The sequence below is a fragment of the Peromyscus maniculatus genome, chromosome 2 (genome assembly GCF_049852395.1).
Source record: "Peromyscus maniculatus bairdii isolate BWxNUB_F1_BW_parent chromosome 2, HU_Pman_BW_mat_3.1, whole genome shotgun sequence".
NCBI classification, from domain to species: domain Eukaryota; kingdom Metazoa; phylum Chordata; class Mammalia; order Rodentia; family Cricetidae; genus Peromyscus; species Peromyscus maniculatus.
In genome coordinates, this window is record NC_134853.1 from 116,423,234 (window position 1) to 116,442,482 (window position 19,249).

At 40.5% G+C, this 19,249-nt stretch overlaps 1 protein-coding gene across 11 annotated transcripts in view; it reads left to right on the top strand.

Moving 5' to 3' along the window:
- The window catches only part of Fggy (FGGY carbohydrate kinase domain containing), a 404,303-nt gene that overhangs the window by 139,886 nt on the left and 245,168 nt on the right, over window positions 1–19,249 (top strand). For all 11 annotated transcript variants that reach the window (XM_076564517.1, XM_076564520.1, XM_015992861.3 and 8 more), the window contains exon 6: window positions 17,863–17,978. In XM_076564517.1, coding sequence (XP_076420632.1) covers window positions 17,863–17,978 — 116 coding nt within the window. The remainder of the gene's footprint in view (window positions 1–17,862; window positions 17,979–19,249) is intronic.

Genomic DNA, 19,249 nt, shown 5'->3' on the forward strand with positions numbered 1-19,249 from the left:
TGAGCTATTCAAGGGGTGAACTTTATGTCTGTAGTATCATGGTCCACACCAACAAAAGTATGTTTGGGAGTTAATGAATTCTCCCCGAGTGGATAGAACATTCTGGGTGGTTTTACCACTAAGCGGGCCAAGGGAGTAGAATATGGACCCAACATTGATTTCCAGGTTGAAAACATGAACTAAAAGCTCAATTTTCAGTTCAGCTTTGTGCTGGGTTGAAAAAGCTGAGATGGGTTGCTGAGATGAGATGCCATTTCATTTCATTCAGATTCTAGGTATCAGATGAAAAACATTTCATTTCTCTGTAGTAGCCTTAGTCATGTATTCAAAGAAATATTATAATTTTAATTCAAAAATTTCATTCCTTATTATTTTCCTTCTCAGAGGTTACTAGGTGATGATGATTTTGATACTGATAAAAATAGTGAGGACAAAATCAATACTTTTTGTTGGACCTGTAGCTATGAATTTCTATAGCACTGGTAATGCATTTGTGAAATAAGTGCTTCACATAGCTCTCTTCATATATTGGGGGCGGGGCAGGGGTAGCAGAGGATGCCTCAGTAATGACAGCATCACCATATCCAATCTAAACCCTGCCCTCTGCCCATGCTAAGTAGCAACTTTCTGTAATAGCAGGGGCCAGTTATTCCATCTCCCATCTCGAGCCAAGAGCAAGAACTGGGTACCCTACTTGAATCATATCCTCTAACTTTGTCACCTGGTGCACAGCTCTCCCATCCTGAGGACTCTTCAGCTAAGCTTCCTTAATATGTGTAGGTGGAGTTAGTTGCCTTTCAGTCATTCTGCATGGACATGTTATGCTCTCTCTGTGAAATCCTCCCCAGTTGTGTTGAGAGTCTGTTCCTAGGGCCTTTTGCAGAGTTGTTAAGGAGTTGGACTTGAAAGCTGAGTGCAAATACAAGCCTCGCCTATTAGCAGGTCTTGGGGTGTTCTTATCCCCTGATTGATTGCTCAGAGAAGTAATGCCAGCTTCTCCCATGTTAAATGGCCCAGTCCCAGAATTAGCTGTGTTTTGAGCATTAGTTGGAAATGTGGCTGGACCTTTCTTCTGAATAACTAATATAGCTTTTCCCAGTTTCTGGACCTTGATACCTAGAAACTTTCCAAACTTAGCTTTAAGGTTATTTTTATGTCTCCTCCCTTTCTTTTACATTTTATTTTTTTTAAATGTTTAATTTGTTTCCTTCATTTCTTAAAAATAACATATTGTACTGGCTATGAAAACTTTCAGTGAATCACCAACTGGTATGTAAAGCTGATTTTTTTCAGTTTCAACTCTGTCATAATTTGTGGTAGATTAGGGAATGAAACATAATTGATAAAGAAAGTGTAAAATCCCGACCAGAACTCCATTGCTTCAAAATGGTCATTCTAACATATAGAAATTCACTGAAGTGTATAGTCTTGGGCTGGGCAAGTGTTTCCATAAATTATCAGTATGATATTTTTATTTGTGAGTAAATTTGAATACAGTGATTTTAATTTTTTATGGGAACTTCAAGTTCATACTTGTAATTCATCAGCTCTTTTTCAATGTTTTTGCTTCCTTGCCTTGCTTCTTAATCTGACTTTGTGTGTTGTGTCAGAGAGATGTTGATTTGTAAAAACAAAACTTTCAGATCTGAGAGCTGAGGAAGTAGAGAGCTCCTGGGATGCTAGAGCAGCTGGCACTGTAACATAAGGGCCCTGGCATCACCATGGTGATATCCTATGCTTCTTGTGGCCATCTTGATAGCCACCAGAGCCACCTAGAGGACAGAGCAGGCAGGAGAGTTGTGCTCCCAACATGTTTGTAGCATGGGAGAAACACACCACCATTTCTAGAGTGCAACTCAAGTTGAGGACAAAGGCAGGGTGCAGAAAGTCTGCCAAACACTCGGAGGGGTTTTGAGTTTCACATCTTGTTGCTGTCATTGAGAAAATGACGGCCAGTTTGGACACTGAATGTGAGGTAAGTCACCCTGTCTTTCAGCACCTGAAAGGCAGATATATGTGTTAATTTTTGAGGTCCTGTATAGAATAGTAGAACAGAGTGCTTATTACTAAGTGCTCCTGTGAAGACAATTCTGGATTTCTGAGAAAGAATTTTTTTGTTGTTGTTCATGAGTTTATTTATATTGAAGAGGATTCTCAGTTCAGATGATGTTTGTTGGAACATCTTTTTAAAAATTAAAAGTGGTCTAATATCCTATAGAATTAAACTTATTGGGCCGCATGAAAGGGAGGCATTTGAACCTGCTGCTTCGAACCCTCTGCCAGGAATCTTACCACACAATCCTAAATGTCCTTTTCTAATGCCTTCCTTTTTCTTGCTTTCCCTTCTTCCTAATCAGTTGTTTTAGAATAGCTTAGCTGTTTCCTCAGGCATTTCATACAGCTATGTGAACTACAGATACATTTATAGTTCCTCAATCCTTTATTTCTCAAAAAGAAAGTTTGGGGTACCATTAGGACTGAAGACTGATGCGAGATGAAAGTTTATTATTGACACCTCCATTTACTGCTGTTGATATACACCAAATTATCCCATAAAAGAATAGGCCAAAGGGTTGACATTGGAGCTCATAAAAAGTATGGGTAAGTTCTCTTTGGGAGTCAGGCTGAACAGGAGTGTGTGTCCTCAGTTTCTGGGGATCACTCTAGGACATAGTGATGGTTGTGAACAGATCTTAGTGTCAATAACCAGCATGTCAGGACAGACTTTGTAGATGAAGCAGAGTATAGGACCTGAAGACAAGGATTTGGAGTGATAAATCTTCAGATTGTCACTGATAGCAGCTTCTCATCCAAGAAAACAGTGTAAGCCTCAGTTATTGAGCTCTGAACTTCAGTTCCTACAACAGAGCAGCTAGAGCGAAGACATGGTAAACCCAGGAGACCAGAGTCAGGTGCCCTGAGCATGCTGCCATCACAGAACACAGCCATAGGCTCTCAGTGGGAACCCTTGGCCTTGTGGACCTGCTTCTTACTGAAGAAGTCTAATGCGGAGCTTAGACACTCATCTTTGATACTGTTTTCTCTGTATACAACCGATACATTTCTTCCATTGTACTTAACCTGCACAGTATTTGTTAGATCTGTGATTGAGTCACTCATTGATTCCTCTCTTCTGTGGGTCTCTCAGAGCTCCACAAAGGACTTGGGGGTTAATATTGATTGTCAGTTTGACAAGATCTAGGATTACCCATAAGACAACACCTAGGAACCCCATGAGGGATTGTCTAGTTTGGGTTAGCCTCTGGCCATACTCATGTAAGACTGTATTGATTAGGTTCATTGAGGTGATAAGGCCAACCCTAAAAATGTGTGGTGCCATTCTCTGGTCTTGCATCCTGGATTACATAAAAAGGATAAAGCTAAATGCCAGCATCCATAGGTCTCTCTCTGCTGCCTCAAGCTCCTGCCACCAGGACTCCACAACCATGTTGTACTTTACCCTTGAACTGGGAGCTAAAACACGCCCTTTCTCCCTTAAGTTGCTTTTGTCAAAGTATTTTTATCACAACACAAAAAATGCTAAGACAGAGGAAGACATATTGCCTGTTTGGTATATAAAAGTGCTTAAAAGATGTATATAGGTATTTATTGTAGATGGGGGAGAGGGGGAGGATGGTAGGAAGCCGATGTCTCCTTCTCTTCTTCATAGGGTGAAGTGCTCAGCTGGGAAGTTTTGCTCCATTAGTTGTGGGTTGTACAGTATTATACTATCTTGCTTTCAGCTTTTGCACATTCAGCTCTTCCATTTGGATCACCCCCAACCCCCAATCTTCTCCTCCCATACACACTCCTTTATCCTGCTGGCACAACATTCCTTTAAGCATCTTTTTTAAAAGATATATTTATTTTATTATATACATGAGTGTTTTGCTAGTATGTAGATAAGTATATTGTATGCATGCTTGGTATGCATGGAGGCCAGAATAGGGTGCTGGATCCGCTGGATCTGGAGTTATGGATGGTTGTGATCTGCCATATTGGTGCTGGGAACCAAACTTGGGTCCTCTGGAAGAGCAGTGAGTGCTCTTAACTGTTAACCCATCTCTCCAGCCATCTTTAGGCATTTTAATACCCAGCTACATACTGTGAGCCCTGGGTGTCTTTGAAGCCATTTGCCTTACCATGATTATTATTCATTGTTTACTCTTAATTCTTAATATGCTGGCTTTATAACAACTCTGAACATAAATATTTATTCCCCCCCTTTTAAAAAACTGAAACAAAGTTGGGATTTAATAAAGACAGTTGATTATAAGCTTAAACATGAGGGGTTGAGAGAAGCAAAGGTGGTCAGAAGAAAGGAAGCCACACCTAAGAACACTGGTATAGACTCTTCGGAGAAGAGTTCAGAAAGTAAGAAGTAACAAAGAGTGGGAGATCCAGTTTCACCCTTGAGGGATCATCTCATTGTTGTCCTTGGCTATGGTGCACATCTCTTTCCTGAACACCTTAAGTTTTATGCTTTTGGTTAGAGAACCTTTCCATGAACTCAAACCAGCTAATTCTTTGCTGTGTGTAGTTGTTCAGTTTTGGTTTCATATTTTTTTCTTTATTAAGATGAAAAGAGGGCCGAGTGTTAGGTCAGGGGTAAGGCAGTTGACTGGGACATTCAAGACCCAGGGTTCAATCCCCAGTGTGCATGAACATTTTACATTTGCGTGTGCATACAGACCAAAGGAGACGTAGAAAAGAAGAACAAGCACTACATCAAAATTGCTGTTCACTTTCACGTCTTGTTTTGCCTTCTCAGTGTCTTATAAATACCTTTTCTTGGATGGTCCTGAATGAACATGCAGTTAACAACAGCAGACTTGATTACGTGTGTGTGTGTGTGTGTGTGTGTGTGTGTGTGTGTGTGTGTGTGTGTGTGTGTGTACATATATGCCATGGCTTGCATGTGGATCAGAGAACAACCTATAGAAATTGGTTTTCTCCTTCACCCTGTGGATTCCAGAGATGGAACTCAGAGTCACCAGGCTTGGCAGCAAGCACCTTTACCCATGATCCATTTCTCTGGCCTCAAGAGTAGCCTTTAATTGATCAGAACAAGGTTTCAGCTTTTGCCCAGCTTCTTCCTTGTGGATTCAATGGAGTTGCTGCACCTTGCTGAGCCTGTTTCCCTTTCTGTCACATGGGGCTGTGGTACTATTATCTCAAGGTTATTGTGAGGTTTACTAGCCCACACAGACTGTGCAGAGTGCCTTATACAGGGATTCTACCCCTCTTTTCTTGTCCACTGCTTTTCGTGTTACCCCTAATTAATATCATTTAAATTGTTTTTAGGCAAATCCAAATCCATGCACCCAAGGATTTCACTCAGATTTTGGATATTTTGTTAACAGCTTTTGATCCTTTGTTTTTGACAGTGAAATGTCTTTCTCTGAGAGCATGGGAAAAGTACCTCAGCTTATTTATTCAGGTCTTTTCATGTTGTCATGGCCACATTTGAGCAGTTACCAGCAAGTCTAACTGAAAAGGCAACTTAATATCGCCCTGCACTTGTATTATTATGTTCTGTCAGGAACTTGTCAGCAAGTGTTGATGAAGTGCAGGGCCAGCAGTAACAAGCCTGAGCTCTGACAGCTCACTAACAGAAGTAGCTCCAATCGGTACAGTGGTATTTCTTCAGAAAGAAGTCCCTCTTGTCACTTTGCTGATGTGATTAGTGGTCCAGTCTGTGTCATTATTATATCTCCCCTTGAGCGATATCTTCAGTGCTGGTAATTCAGTCTTTTGTATGCCTTGAAAAAAAAAAAAAGTCATCACAGGCCTATGAAGTACCAAAGGCTGCAGCCAGGAATATCGTGGTAATTTATCCTCATCCTTAACTCTAATTATTCTGTTTTTCACTGCCTTGCTCAATTGAGACTCTCCAGGTTCTACATTCCGCAAGCAGAGAACAAAAGGTTTCCCCTGAGAGTGGGGCCTGGCAATGTCGGCGCAGTGAACTGTGTATAAATTATGCAGCACTGCCGGCTGGCTTCCTTTTCAAAGTCTTGCTGGAGAAATTCCGGAGAATGACCAGGCCCCTGGAACTGCGCTGACCTATTCTTCTGAGGTTGCCTTGCTCTGGGTGAATCAGGAGAGCAAGAAGTCCCCCTTCTTTTTGCTGAGGCTGCTTCAAGTTCTGCAAGAACTACAAGTGTGTTCAGTCTTTGTGTCTGAGTTTGTCTAGGAGACAAACTCAGTCTAGGAGAACATAATGGATGATGATTACAACAGGTGCCTGCCATTAAGCTTTGCTTCTCCTCCTTCATTTTAGCCCTCCCACTGGAGTGTGTTAGCTGGACTATCCTTTCTGATTTCTTAATTAACCTTACTTTCACGAGGCTGGCACACTACCTGCTGCACTAAAGAGGCTCCTCTCAACCTTACTTTTAAAAAGCACAATATTATTTATTAGTTCTTTGAGAAGTTAATGTTTTGGTCCTATTCACTCCAACCCCTCTCCCTAATTCCTCCCAGGTCTACCTCCACCTCCCTGCCCTTCCCAACTTTGTTTCCTTTTAAAAAATATAACTCATAATGCCCTTCATGTGTTGCCCACATATTCCTAGGTGTGGGACCATCCACCACAGTGTGGAGGCCACACCCTTAAAGAAAATGGACTTTCTTGCCCCCCAGAAGTCATCACTGTCCACAGCTCCTCAGTTAAGGGTCCTAGCTAATGGTCCCTTCACCCTCTATGCCAGTATGTTGACTAGGGTGATATTTAACAATGAATTTTATTGGAAAAGAAGCCTGAAAAATAATAACGTAATATCACTTATTCCATTCAGTACTTGCATATAAAGTTATTTCCTCTCCTCCTATACAAATCTTTAAAACTGAGCTTGTTCATTGTACTCATGCCCTTTATTTCCACAGTAGAGAGAATTATAATTACTCTTATGGTTTATATATTTCTTTAAATACTGAAAGTGCAATAACATATTTCAGTATAACCATGCTTTTCATTTCTGCGAGGTATCATTATATATTTTGTGTGTTTGTAAATGTGTATATATGCATGTGTGTGAAGGGGCCTTGTGTGTGTATATGGGCATGTATGTGAATGTGTACAAAGACCAGAGATCAACTTCATGTGCCATCCTAGGTTCTACCCTCTTACCTTTTTTGAGAAAAGCCTCTATGGGCTGGAGTTCACTGATTAGTCTTGTCTGGCTGCTGGCTGGGCAGTGAGTGCCCAGGCTCTCTGTCTGTCTTTGTCTACCCAGTGCTTGTATGTCAATCACATTAAAAAATGTTGTTGGGGCCAGTGAAATGCTTCAGTGGGTAAAAGTGTTTGATGTACAATCTTGACAATATGAGATTGATCCCTGAAACCCACATAAAGTTAGGAAAAGTTGTCCTCTGACCTGTACATACGTGGCAATGGCACATGCCTACCCTCACTCCTACCCAAACAGCATATACATGGACACACAACAATGATTAAAGTAAATAAATAGGAGCTGGAGAGGTCACACAGTAGCCACAAGCTCCTTCTGCTTTTGTAGAGAACCCAAGTTCAGTTCCTAGCACCCATGATGGACAGCTCACAAGCTCCTGTAACTCCAACTGTAGGGGGATTTTGATGTTTCTGGCCTCTGTGAGCCCTGGTTCAGACTTGTGCATACCCACACAGACACACAAAATATACATAATTAAAAATAATAAAAATAATTTTGAAAAATAAATTTTGACATTTAAAAGATGATATCTTATTTTTTTGTAAAAGTATTTAAGAAAAAAGAACTATCAAATTGAAAAATATACATTAGAAATATGTAGCTTACTTCTAACGCTATTTTGATTTTTCTTTTTTTTTTTTAACATTGGTGACATTCATTTTTGGCATGATCCTATAGTTACTGTCTTTATTCCCTCTTATTTTTATTTTAAATTTATATTGTTTCACTCTCCTGTATTTATTCTATGTGGTTACTTGTGCTTCACTGGTTTCATTTCCCCCTTCATTTTCTATTATTTCTTGTGACTTTCGGGATTTTGATCAACCTTTCATTTCCATCGGTGACTACAACCTCACTTTTTTATATCCAACATTAGGTAGTAAGAAAGCTTAGTCTTTCCTGGCAGGTGAGAGAGCTGGCCCTGGGTCAGGCGAGTGAGAAAACTAGCCCTGCCCCACACCACCTGCAACACATAGGAGAGTGGGCTCCATACCCTGCCTGAGCACACTAGAGCTGACACTGCTTTCAGGGTCTCCGGTGAGCCAGCCCCGAGGGTATGAGAGCAGGAGGACTGACCCCACAACCCTCTGGTATTCCCCCACAGCAATCAGGAGAAAAGACCTTTCACCTTGCCTGGACAAAAGAGTAGAGCCAGCCCTGGCAATGTAAGTAACTGAGGGCCCTAGAGCAGAACTGTGCCCTGCTCCTTGTTGTAGGCTGCATTGGGTGAACTGTCTGAGGCAGTGCTGGAGAGCATGCCCCACTAGTGACAATGAGGGAAAGCTAGTAAGCTGACCAACCCAGCTACTACCCAGGCACAGAATTAGAGCAGTGAGTTGGCCTACTCCAGCATCCACTGAATCTATGAACTGGTGAGCATGTTTAGATGCTCCTAAAGATCCCAAACAGCAAGATCTCCATGACACAGGACAACAGGATATCCAAGAGGAGCCCCAGTGAGAGCCCATTATGGGTGGTGTAAGAGAAACCAGAGGCCTCGAGCCAGACTAATGACTCTAGGCAATGAACAATTGCAATTAAAGATAAATGGACTAAAGGGTAAACTGTGGCTCAAGGGGCCAAGCTACAGCATCCGTTCTTTTCGTTGTTGTTGGTTTTGTTTTTATTTTTGTTTTGCTTTGTTTGGTTTCTGTTTTTTCTTTTAAATTTGGCTTTAATTTGTGGGGGAGGTTACAAGGGCAGAGGGCGGAGGGCAGATGCAAGGGGATAGGGAGATAAGTGGGCTTGGAACGCATGATGTGAAACCCACAAGGAATCAATAAAAGTTAAAAAAAAAAAGTTTTGTCTTCCCAAGGAAGAGCACATCAATTAGTTGTTCAATGACAAAAGGTCAGCTCTGAAAACATACATACGAGTAACGTTATACAGACTGAGCAGGTTGTATTTAGGAATGTGTGTGTGTGTGTGTGTGTGTGTATTCATAAACATGTATGCATGTAACAACAATTAATGATTAAAAAAGAACACAAATTTGAAAGATAACAATGAAGAGGTATATGGAGGGCTTGGAGAGATGAAAGGGAAGGGGAAGTGATGTCATAGTATAATCTACAAAAATTAATGAATTAAAAGACAAAGACCCTTGGCCAGGTGCTGGCACTTTGAATTGATTAAATTTCCCATGCCCCTTAAATATGAGAAACTTCCTTTTAATGAACAACTTGTTCTATGGTTTCATCTTTTATATTATTTTATTTTGTTTTTGCAATTATAATTTAATGAAAACATTTATCCTTTCCCTTTCTTCCCTTCAAACTTGCCCATATACCTCTCCTCTCTCTCCAAGTTCTTGGCCTCTTTTTTTTCACAAATACTTATTGCATATAGATATATTTGAACATAACCTAGTCAGTCTGTATAATATTACTTGTTTGTGTGTTTCTGGGCTAACCATTTGTCACTGGACAACCAACTGGTGTGTTGTTCCCTGGAAAAGACCACCTCTTCCCCTCTCGGCTTTCTCAGGTGCCTACAGTGCTTTGTGTAGGGTTGAGGCCTCATGGGCTTTTCTGTTTGCATGTCTGTTGGTGTTGTCCTTGTTCAGCTCATGTTTGGACAGTCTTGGTGAGACTGTATCTGCATAGCTTCTGAAGTTACTAGGAGACAGTCTCACAGCGCACTCCTTGGTCCTCTGGCTCTCATAGTCTTTCTACCCCTTTTCTGCAGTGTTCCCCGAGCCTTAGGTCTCTGAGTGTTCTGTACCTGTATCCTTTGAGACTGGACTCCAAACTTCATTTGATTGATTTTGGTTTTCTGTTGTGGTCTTTGTCTGTTGTAAAGAGAAGTTTCCTCGTTGAGGAGTGAAGACTGTGCTTCTCTATGGGTATAAGGACTCATGGGACAGATTGTTGTGCTAGCAATGAGTAGGTAACTAGGCTTCTAGTACCATTTCCCTCTTGCTTAGCATGTCTTAAGTCCAATCAGAGAGCTGCTGATTTCCACCACAGTATGTCTGCCACTACTGCACACTTAGGGTTATCACGCCATGCTGGTTGTTAGTGTGGTTCATAGGCATCATTGCTGGGTAGGACTGTTGGTTGTTTCCTTCCTTCAGAAGCTTGCATGGTGCCTTCTGGTACCATGAAAGCTAGTCTTCTGGGTGAGGACTTTCAGTCAGTTCTAGCTCGGGGGTCTCTTAGTCCTGTGTCTAAAGTACATGGTGTATTCAGCAATAGGAACTTACCTTCCACCTCTGGAGGGAATCCAAGAGTAACAGAAATAGGCTGTACATTTAGGAATTCCCTTGGACAGCCCTGACCAACAACTCAAAAGAGGGCTTCTCATATCTGGGGTTGGGATTTTGTTATGTGGTTTTTGTCTCTGGAGGGACTGCTGTCCGCCCTGTGGTATTTTGAGACAGCAACATGAACTAAGACATGCCCCTTACTTAACCTCTGACTTTGAGGCTTTACCTATTGTTTTTCAGTTCCAGGCCTTCCCTTGGATTTTACTTGTAATACAGCATGCCTGTTGTGCTTTCAGAAAACTCAAAATTACAAACATTGTTTATATTATCATCATCCGTTTAGACTAAATATGTTTTAATCTATGTGTGTATATACAGACGCACAGATATATGTGTTGAGGTACATACAAATAAACATTCATTCTTATGTATGCACACATGTAAATACACATACTTGGAGAAAGAAAGATGATATGAACAACATAAATGTATATCAGTAATCTTATTCCTCTTGCTTCTTTCCTTTCTGCTGACATAGCTACTCTGAACCAGGGGACAATGTGTGTGTGGTTTTTTTTTTCTCAAGCATTGTCCTCAGAAAGCCTATGTGAGTACTTTACTTTTTTAAACCCTTGTATGTTGAAAATGTTTTCCTTTTCCCTTGACAGCTGAATAATATTTTGTCTGGGTGTAGGATTCTTGGATCAGCCTTTCTTGGTGATCTGTACGTTATTTCCATGTTTTCTGCATTCCAGGCTTGTAGATGAGATTTCCATAGCTTCTTTGGGCCGTTTGGTTTTGTATGCACCTTGGTATTGCTGTCTGGCAGCATGTAATTTTATGTTTACTCTTGAAATTCAAGTATTTCCTGAACTTAATGAGAGCTTTTTATCTGCAGGCTTAAATTTCACCTTGGCGCAGTATACTAAGAGCCCAGTACTGCGTGTATTTGTTTATGGTATATTCCTCATCTGTTCTTACTTTTATTCTTTTTAGCTTTTAAAAATCCCTTCTGGGATTCCTGTAATTTTTGTTATGATCCTTGCTATGCCCTGCCCCTTGCTATGCCCCTCCCCTTGCTATGCTCCACCCCTTACTATGTCCCTCCCCTTGCTATGCTCCTCCCCTTGCTATCCCCCTCCCCTTGCTATGCCCCTCCCCTTGCTATGCCCCTCCCCTTGCTATGCCCTGCCCCTTGCTATGGCCCTCCCCTTGCTATGGCCCTCCCCTTGCTATGGCCCTCCCCTTGCTATGCTCCTCCCCTTTGCTATACACCTTCCCTTGCTATTCTTTGTGTCTTTCCTCCTTCCTATAAGCCACTCCCTTCACCTGCTATTTCAAGGACATTTAATTGATTTCCATTCATGCCAGTGGTAGTTCATCTGTAGAAAACAATATTTACTGTTACCATCACTATGGGGTGCATGGTCATACATGTGTGTGCATTTGTGTTTGTGTTGGAAGAGACATGCATTTGACATAGCTCACATGTGGAACCAAAAGGACTACTTGTTTGCCTCATTTATGTCCTCCACCTTTATGTGGGTTCTGGGAATCACACTCAAGTTATCAGGTTTGCACAGCAGGTGCCTGTACCCGCTGAGCTGCCATGCTAACCCAGACTACCGAACCTTTCAATTTTAATTTGAAATACTTTTCTTTTCTTCTAAGAAAACTTTCTTGCTGTGGGATGGTCTGTATGTCAAATTGCTCTGATTGGTCAATAAATGAAACACCGATTGGCCAGTGGCCAGGCAGGGAGTAGGCGGGACAAGGAGAGAGGAGAATTCTGGAAAATGGAAGGCTAAGGCAGGGAGACACTGCCAGCTGGGGCCATGACAAGCAGCATGTGAAGATGCCGGAGCCTTGTGTATAGATTTATAGGAATGGATTAATTTAAGCTATAAGAACAGTTAGCAAGAAGCCTGCCACGGCCATACAGTTTGTAAGCAATATAAGTCTCTGTGTTTACTTGGTTGGGTCTGAGCGGCTGTGGGACTGGCGGGTTACAAAGATTTGTCCTGACTGTGGGCAAGGCAAGAAACCTCTAGCTACACTTTCTAGTGTTTTCCTTCTCATCTCTTGTGGTTTTCATCATTGTTCTGTTTTCCAAATAGTTTCATGATTTCTTCTTCAATGATTTCTGCCTATTTTGGATGTTCTAGACATCATCTCTCCAGTGCCCTTGCTCCCTTATACATATCACCATGCCCAGCTATAAGTATTGTTTTATCTTGTGTTGCATTGTATTATTTGGATATACTGATTGATCTATGTTTTTGGGATTTGTGTGCATTTTAGGGTCATTTGGCATTTAAAAAAATCCATAAGAAAGATAAAGAACTCCTGTCCTGACATTTTGGCTTACTGTGAGGAAACTGGCCAGGAGTTAGAGGCCCAGGAGGGCAGATTGCCCAGTAAAATACTTTGGGGGTTGTCAAAGCCTAGATTTTTGTAGAAGCTTCTGGGCAAGGCACACTATTTATTCTGCTATTAGTATCTTGTCTTTTTTCACTGATAAATCCTAGCTCTCTTCTAGAGAGCCACTGAGAGCCTGTGACCTTAGATGCACTCTTTAAACATTACTAATTTTGCTGCATCAGGGATATTCTAGTAATCTATCAACTAATTCTAAGGAGATTCAAATAAAATGGACCAGCTATGCATGGTAGCACATGTTCATAGCCCCAGTATGCAGGAGACTGAGGCTGGAATATGGCTATGAGTTTGAGGCTAGCCTTGGCTATAATGTAAGTTCCAACTGGGCTAGAGAGACAGAAAAATGGGGAGAGAGCAAGAGAAGGAGATAGAGAGACAGAGCTTAGTTATATTTGAATAAGCTATATATACAGAATGGTTTTTCAGAGGTGTCTGTATCCATAAAACATCTGCTTCCTGTTTCAGTCATTTTCTTCCAACAAATATTATCTGGCTAATATCCAAATCTACTGTAATAAATAAGGGATTACTATTCTTTTCCTGATTAAGGACGAAAAAAATAATTTGGACTAATTTATTTATATTGTGAATTAGTAATGCTCAGTTGCAAATCACCATCAAGTTTTAGTTGTTGAACCCAATGGTCATTTATTTGGCTCTTGGGCAGATTATTGACTCTGAGTCCTGGTGGGTGGTCCTCACCTCAACCAGACTCATAACTACTTAATCCTAACTGACACAAGAAAATCTATGGATGCGATGGAAATCTGATTAAGCTGATCCTTGCTGTCTTTTCAGTTCTCTGATACCCCATATGAGTTAGCTCAGCATTAGTTCCTATGGAGAGGATGAAGGTTCAAGAGAACAAGCCAAAACACATGAAGTATCTTTGAATTTAGACCAGTAACTGGCATGCAATCATTTCTGAGTCATTCTTTATAAAAATGCAATCTTGAATCATTACCCAAAATCTAGAAATAAAGGAGGCCCTTTGAACAATGTAGGGGTACTCCACTGTCAAGGTACATGGCAAAGGGTGTGACTATGTAGAGGTGTAAAAACTGAGGCCTTGTCAACCTCCCTGAGCTGTTTAGAGCTACAGTGTAATAACTTTAGCTTGCCGGGAACATTAAAGGAAGGACAAGGAGTTTGGCTTTGAGGTCAAAGGAAACTTTCAAAGAGGAGTAACAGTGAACTGCATTGTAATGTTGACTTGAAGTTTACCAAGTGGATAGAAATGAGGACAGCAGCAATAGTTAACTAAGGTGGAAGGTACTGCCAAAGTACGGGTAGAGGAGTCTCTGAATGTTGATGGGGGTGTTAGGTGGTGAAGAGTTGACCCATGTGCTTGTGCCATTGGAAACAATCCCTTGACCTTGACTTTTGTTCATAGCATTGTCCTTTCCAATAAAATATTAGAGCCCTCCAGAAATTTCCAATGCTATTCTAGGGGGTGTTGAGCTACCATGTACTACAGAGCATTCTTCATAGTTGGCTCCCACCTTCATCCCTTAGGGGAAAAAAGTGACCTTGCTTAAATCAAGGAAATGGGTTAGCACGTATATATTGTTTGTGATGCTGTAAGCATCCTTTGATGTTTTTCTGCCACTGAGCACAACTTGACCTGTTCTGCCATCTATGCCACTTCTGCACCAATCTTTCATGATGAATATCTGTTGCTTACTCTCAAGTTAGAACTTAGTAAAATGTTACCTCTTCTGTGAAGCCTACCTTGATACTTTCTTCCCAACCATCTAAACACCCTACTCCCAGCACTAGATTGCATCAGATTTTCCCACTAAATTTCTTGTTTTTCTATGTACTCTCATTAGAAAACAGGGCTATTTGTTATTATAGGATTTTATGTATAATTGTTCAAGGAATGTCTGTATCCCCAGTTGAACTTTCTGCTCCTGGGACAGTGAAGGACTGGGTCTTGTGTATGCTACCTACCACTAAGGTCTGCCATCGCACCAGGATCATAGTAGCCACTAAACCAACTGAGGGAATGGTTCTGCATGACTGAATGTGTTACATCAAGACTTTTGGCCCATGAACTGGGTTTTGGTTTATCCTTAAAACGGCATGATGGTGACCTCTTTGGGTTTGTCACATACCTGTGGCAATATAAAAACATATTTTTAATGATTCTATTCATTAGGTATTCATTATGGATAGATATACACATTCATGAAGTAGGTACTAGTGATACAGAGAAAAGCAGGATATTTTGTAATGAACAGGTGGCTCTTTTAGTGGGAGACGTAGAGAATGGAATAAGCATACAGTTAAAATGGTCAGCATAAGACATGGATATGTCCAAAATAGGCTTTTGGTTCAACATGGCTTCTCCTGGAGCTTTCTGGAGAGACACAGTCTGAGATGACTTATGGTAGTTAACTAAGAATCAGATGCATGGTGGGAAGACCATTCTAGGATGAGTAAAGAGAAGTGAGAAAGAAAGGCTAACTACAGGAGAGTACCGATGACTTAGAAATGCACAACTGAGAATGCAGGGATGGGAATGGCCAAGAACAAATAGAGGCAGAAACAGATATGTCACAGAGCGTTCATGGGAAGGTTGATATTACAGCTTTGTGGACAAAATATGGAGAATAAATAGAAGAAATATAGGTAATACCTATGAAAAAGCAGTTAATCACAGTGTGATAAAGGTCATGATATATGGTATACTCTATGGGCATGGATGTACATCAGTGGTACAGTGCTTACCAGGTACACATAAGGCTCTGAATTTGATCTCTAGCACTAGCTAAAAATGTGAGTGTGTATGTGTACATATGTGGGTTTATATGTATATTTTTAAATATATATTATTTTCTGAGAGGTAAGAAAAGGAATATTTAAGCAAAAATTAGAGTTTTATTTTAGGTTAAAATAAGAGCTTGAGCCATCAGGATGAAGAAGGTTGGGAGAGGTCTCTAAACTGCAAGTGGTAGAGCAGAGGCAAAGAAGAATGTAAGAACATGACACTTTCAGAGACATAAGGGTTATTTTAAAAGAATAATTATAGAATATTAAGAGTGACATCAAGAAATGGAGCTGAAAGGAAAATACTTCCAGTATTGTAGTATTGATTTAGATTACAGTGACATGTTCTTTATTTTATAGCAGATATTTAAAAGAAACATTTTTTTTGTGATATATATTTTTTATTTTACAATACCATTCAGTTCTACATATCAGCCATGGGTTCCCCTATTCTCCCCCCTCCCACGCCCTCCCCTTACCCCCAGCCCACCCTCCATTCCCACCTCCTCCAGGACAAGTCCTCCCCCGAGGACTGTGATCAGCTTGGTAGACTCAGTCCAGGGAGGTCCAGTCCCTTCCTCCCAGACTAAGCCAAGTGTCCCTGCATAAGTTCCTGGTTTCAAACAGCCAACTCATGGAATGAGCACAGGACTTGGTCCCACTGCCTAGATGCCTCCCAAACTGATCAAGCCAATCAACTGTCTCACCTATTCAGAGGGCCTGATCCAGCTGGGAGCCCCTCAGCCTTTGGTTCATAGTTCATGTGTTTCCATTCTTTTGGCTATTTTTTTTCAATAATTGAGTAAAACTGAAATTGATTATATGCCACAGTCATCCTAGGGACCTCCATGCTATATATATAGCCTCTATGGTTCTATGGGTTGTGGTCTGATTGTTCATTTTATATCTAGAATCCACCAATGAGTGAGTACATACCATAACTGTCTTTCTGGGTTTGGGTTACCTCACTCAGGATGATTTTTTCTAGTTCCATCCATTTGCCTGCAAATTTCATGCTTTCATTGTTTTTCTCTGCTGAGTAGTACTCCATTGTGTATATGTACCACATTTTTTTCATCCATTCTTCCGTTGATGGGCATCTAGGTTGTTTCCGGGTTCTGGCTATTACAAATAGTGCTGCTATGAACATAGCTGAGCATGTATCTTTATGGTATGTATCAGCATTCTTTGGGTATATGCCCAAGAGTGGGATGGCTGGGTCTTGAGGTAGTTCGATTCCTAATTTTCTGAGAAACCGCCATACTGATTTCCACAGTGGTTGTACAAGTTTACATTCCCACCAACAGTGGAGGAGTGTTCCCTTTGCTCCACATCCTCTCCAACATTGGTTGTCATTGGTGTTTTTGATCTTAGCCATTCTAACAGGTGTAAGGTGGTATCTCAGAGTCGTTTTGATTTGCATTTCTCTGATGATTAAGGATGTTGAGCATTTCTTTAAATGTCTTTCAGCCATTTGTAGTTCTTGTTTTGTGAATTCTCTGTTTAGCTCTTTAGCCCATTTTTTAATTGGACTGTTCAGTGCTTTGATGTCTAGTTTCTTGAGTTCTTTATATATTGTGGAGATCAATCCTCTGTCAGATGTGGGGTTGGTGAAGATCTTTTCCCAATCTGTTGGGTGTCTTTTTGTCTTATTGACTGTGTCTTAAAAGAAACATTTTTAATTGTAGAGAACTTGGAAGGTGTATAAAAATAGATGATATCAAGACTCCTGTGAATTCGTCTGTCTGCTCCAGTGGCCAGCAGCCCAGGCCAATCCTCTTTATCCATCCAGTGCACCATTCGCTTCCTCTTATTGTGTTATTTTTGAAACATGCTTCAAATGCCATGCCATTCTATACATGAATATTTTATACACTGAATGATAAAGGGCAATTTTAATATAGCTGTACCAATATTACATTTAAATTTGAGATGTTTACTCAGTTTCATCAAATAACTAATTATTATTATAATTCATAATTATCACACATGTGTCAAATAAATATAGATGTAAGTGCAAATATTCACTTACTATATTTATTTGGTCAGGACACATACAGAAGACTGAGTCTATGCTGAAAGTGAAAGGAAGTAGTATTTGTTATATATAAGTATATAAAGAGCCCTTTATTTAAGAAGGAATGCATAATTAATGTTTCCTCTGCTACTGAATATACTAGGGCAGGTATTTGGAAAAGTATAAAAGAAGATGGCTCACATTGTTGGTCCTACCTCTCTCCAATTTTCTAGGTCTCTTTGTTCCTTGGTCTGTAAATGGACGTACTCAGCAGAGAAAGGCTGGGATGACAGCTTCTGGAAGATGATTGGTTTGGACGATCTCATTGGTGATAATTACAGCAAAATAGGTAAAAGAATGGAAAATCCAAAGAGTTATCATTCATATGGATATACAAGGATATTTGTAATTTTTTTGTTTGAATTAAATTATGAGACCTCCATCCAGTTCTTTTCAAGACTAGGTTTTTCAAAGTATGTCAGCTATGATGGATAAACCATGTCTTTAGGCCCTAGTTTTCTGACTTGTTTGAATTGGGGGGAAATATATATTGTGACTATGTGTCTGGGAGTACAGAACCCATAGTGGAACTGATGCGGGATGATCGTGCATAGAGCAGCCAGGGACGACATCATCAAGGATCATTTCCAGAAGTAGAAAAATAATTTCATGAATTTGTCTCAAGAAACAACACAAAAGAAGAAAAGGAAAAAAATAAAATTGAAACATCAGAATTAGAAGAATCAAGAACAAGACAGAAAGTAGGTTGTGAGCCAATGCTTGCTGAGTCACAGACTCCCAACTTGATGTGGCCCTAACTAGATGGGACAGCTCTGAGTGGCTGCGAGGTGTTTACCTGCTGAAAGGGTTTCAGTGCCAGGTAAATATAATTATGACAGATTAACCTTTAACATGTACAGGGTCGTTTCACAGGGAGGTGTTTTTGTCCTATAGTTATTACTTAGTATTCTGGTAAGCCGTTGTTATTTAGGTCATATGTGCTTAGATAGAAATCCTCTTAATTGATTTAATGTGTTGACTAAGCATTGTAACAAGATCTAAAAGTGTACTGATTATGAAAGATAGCTCATTTCTCTCTAAGGGAAGAGAAAAGAAGTAAGTGGCTATTACTGCAATTCTGTTGAGTTTTCAACAGTTCCCATCCAGTAAAATGGGAGAATCAAATGACCTAAGAATCATGATGCACATTGTTTTGGAGGCAACATAACCTCATTTCTGATTACCTCTTGTTGACCAGCACACATTCAGTAGACCCCATTGTGCTACAGAACTGATAGAAAAGGTAATTTTTATTGGCTGGGTAGCCATGTGCCTGTATATGTTCCTATTGAAATGTGAGAGTTGTGCTTCTAAGTTGGTAGACAGCAAGTGATATTTGCTGCAGCTTCTGATCCCTGTAGTCGACTATTGCAGACCAACCTACTTTTCTCCAGTGGAATATTCATGATTGCTCTATGAAAAAACTCCATGGAGAATACAAGTAAGCATCCGCACTGCTAGCCATGGTATGCAGTCTATGATCTGCTCCTCCTCTACTAGCTAGCTCTGAAACAAGGGGGCAGAGCCAGGACAGTAAGTAAACAGAAGAGTGCCAGCCCC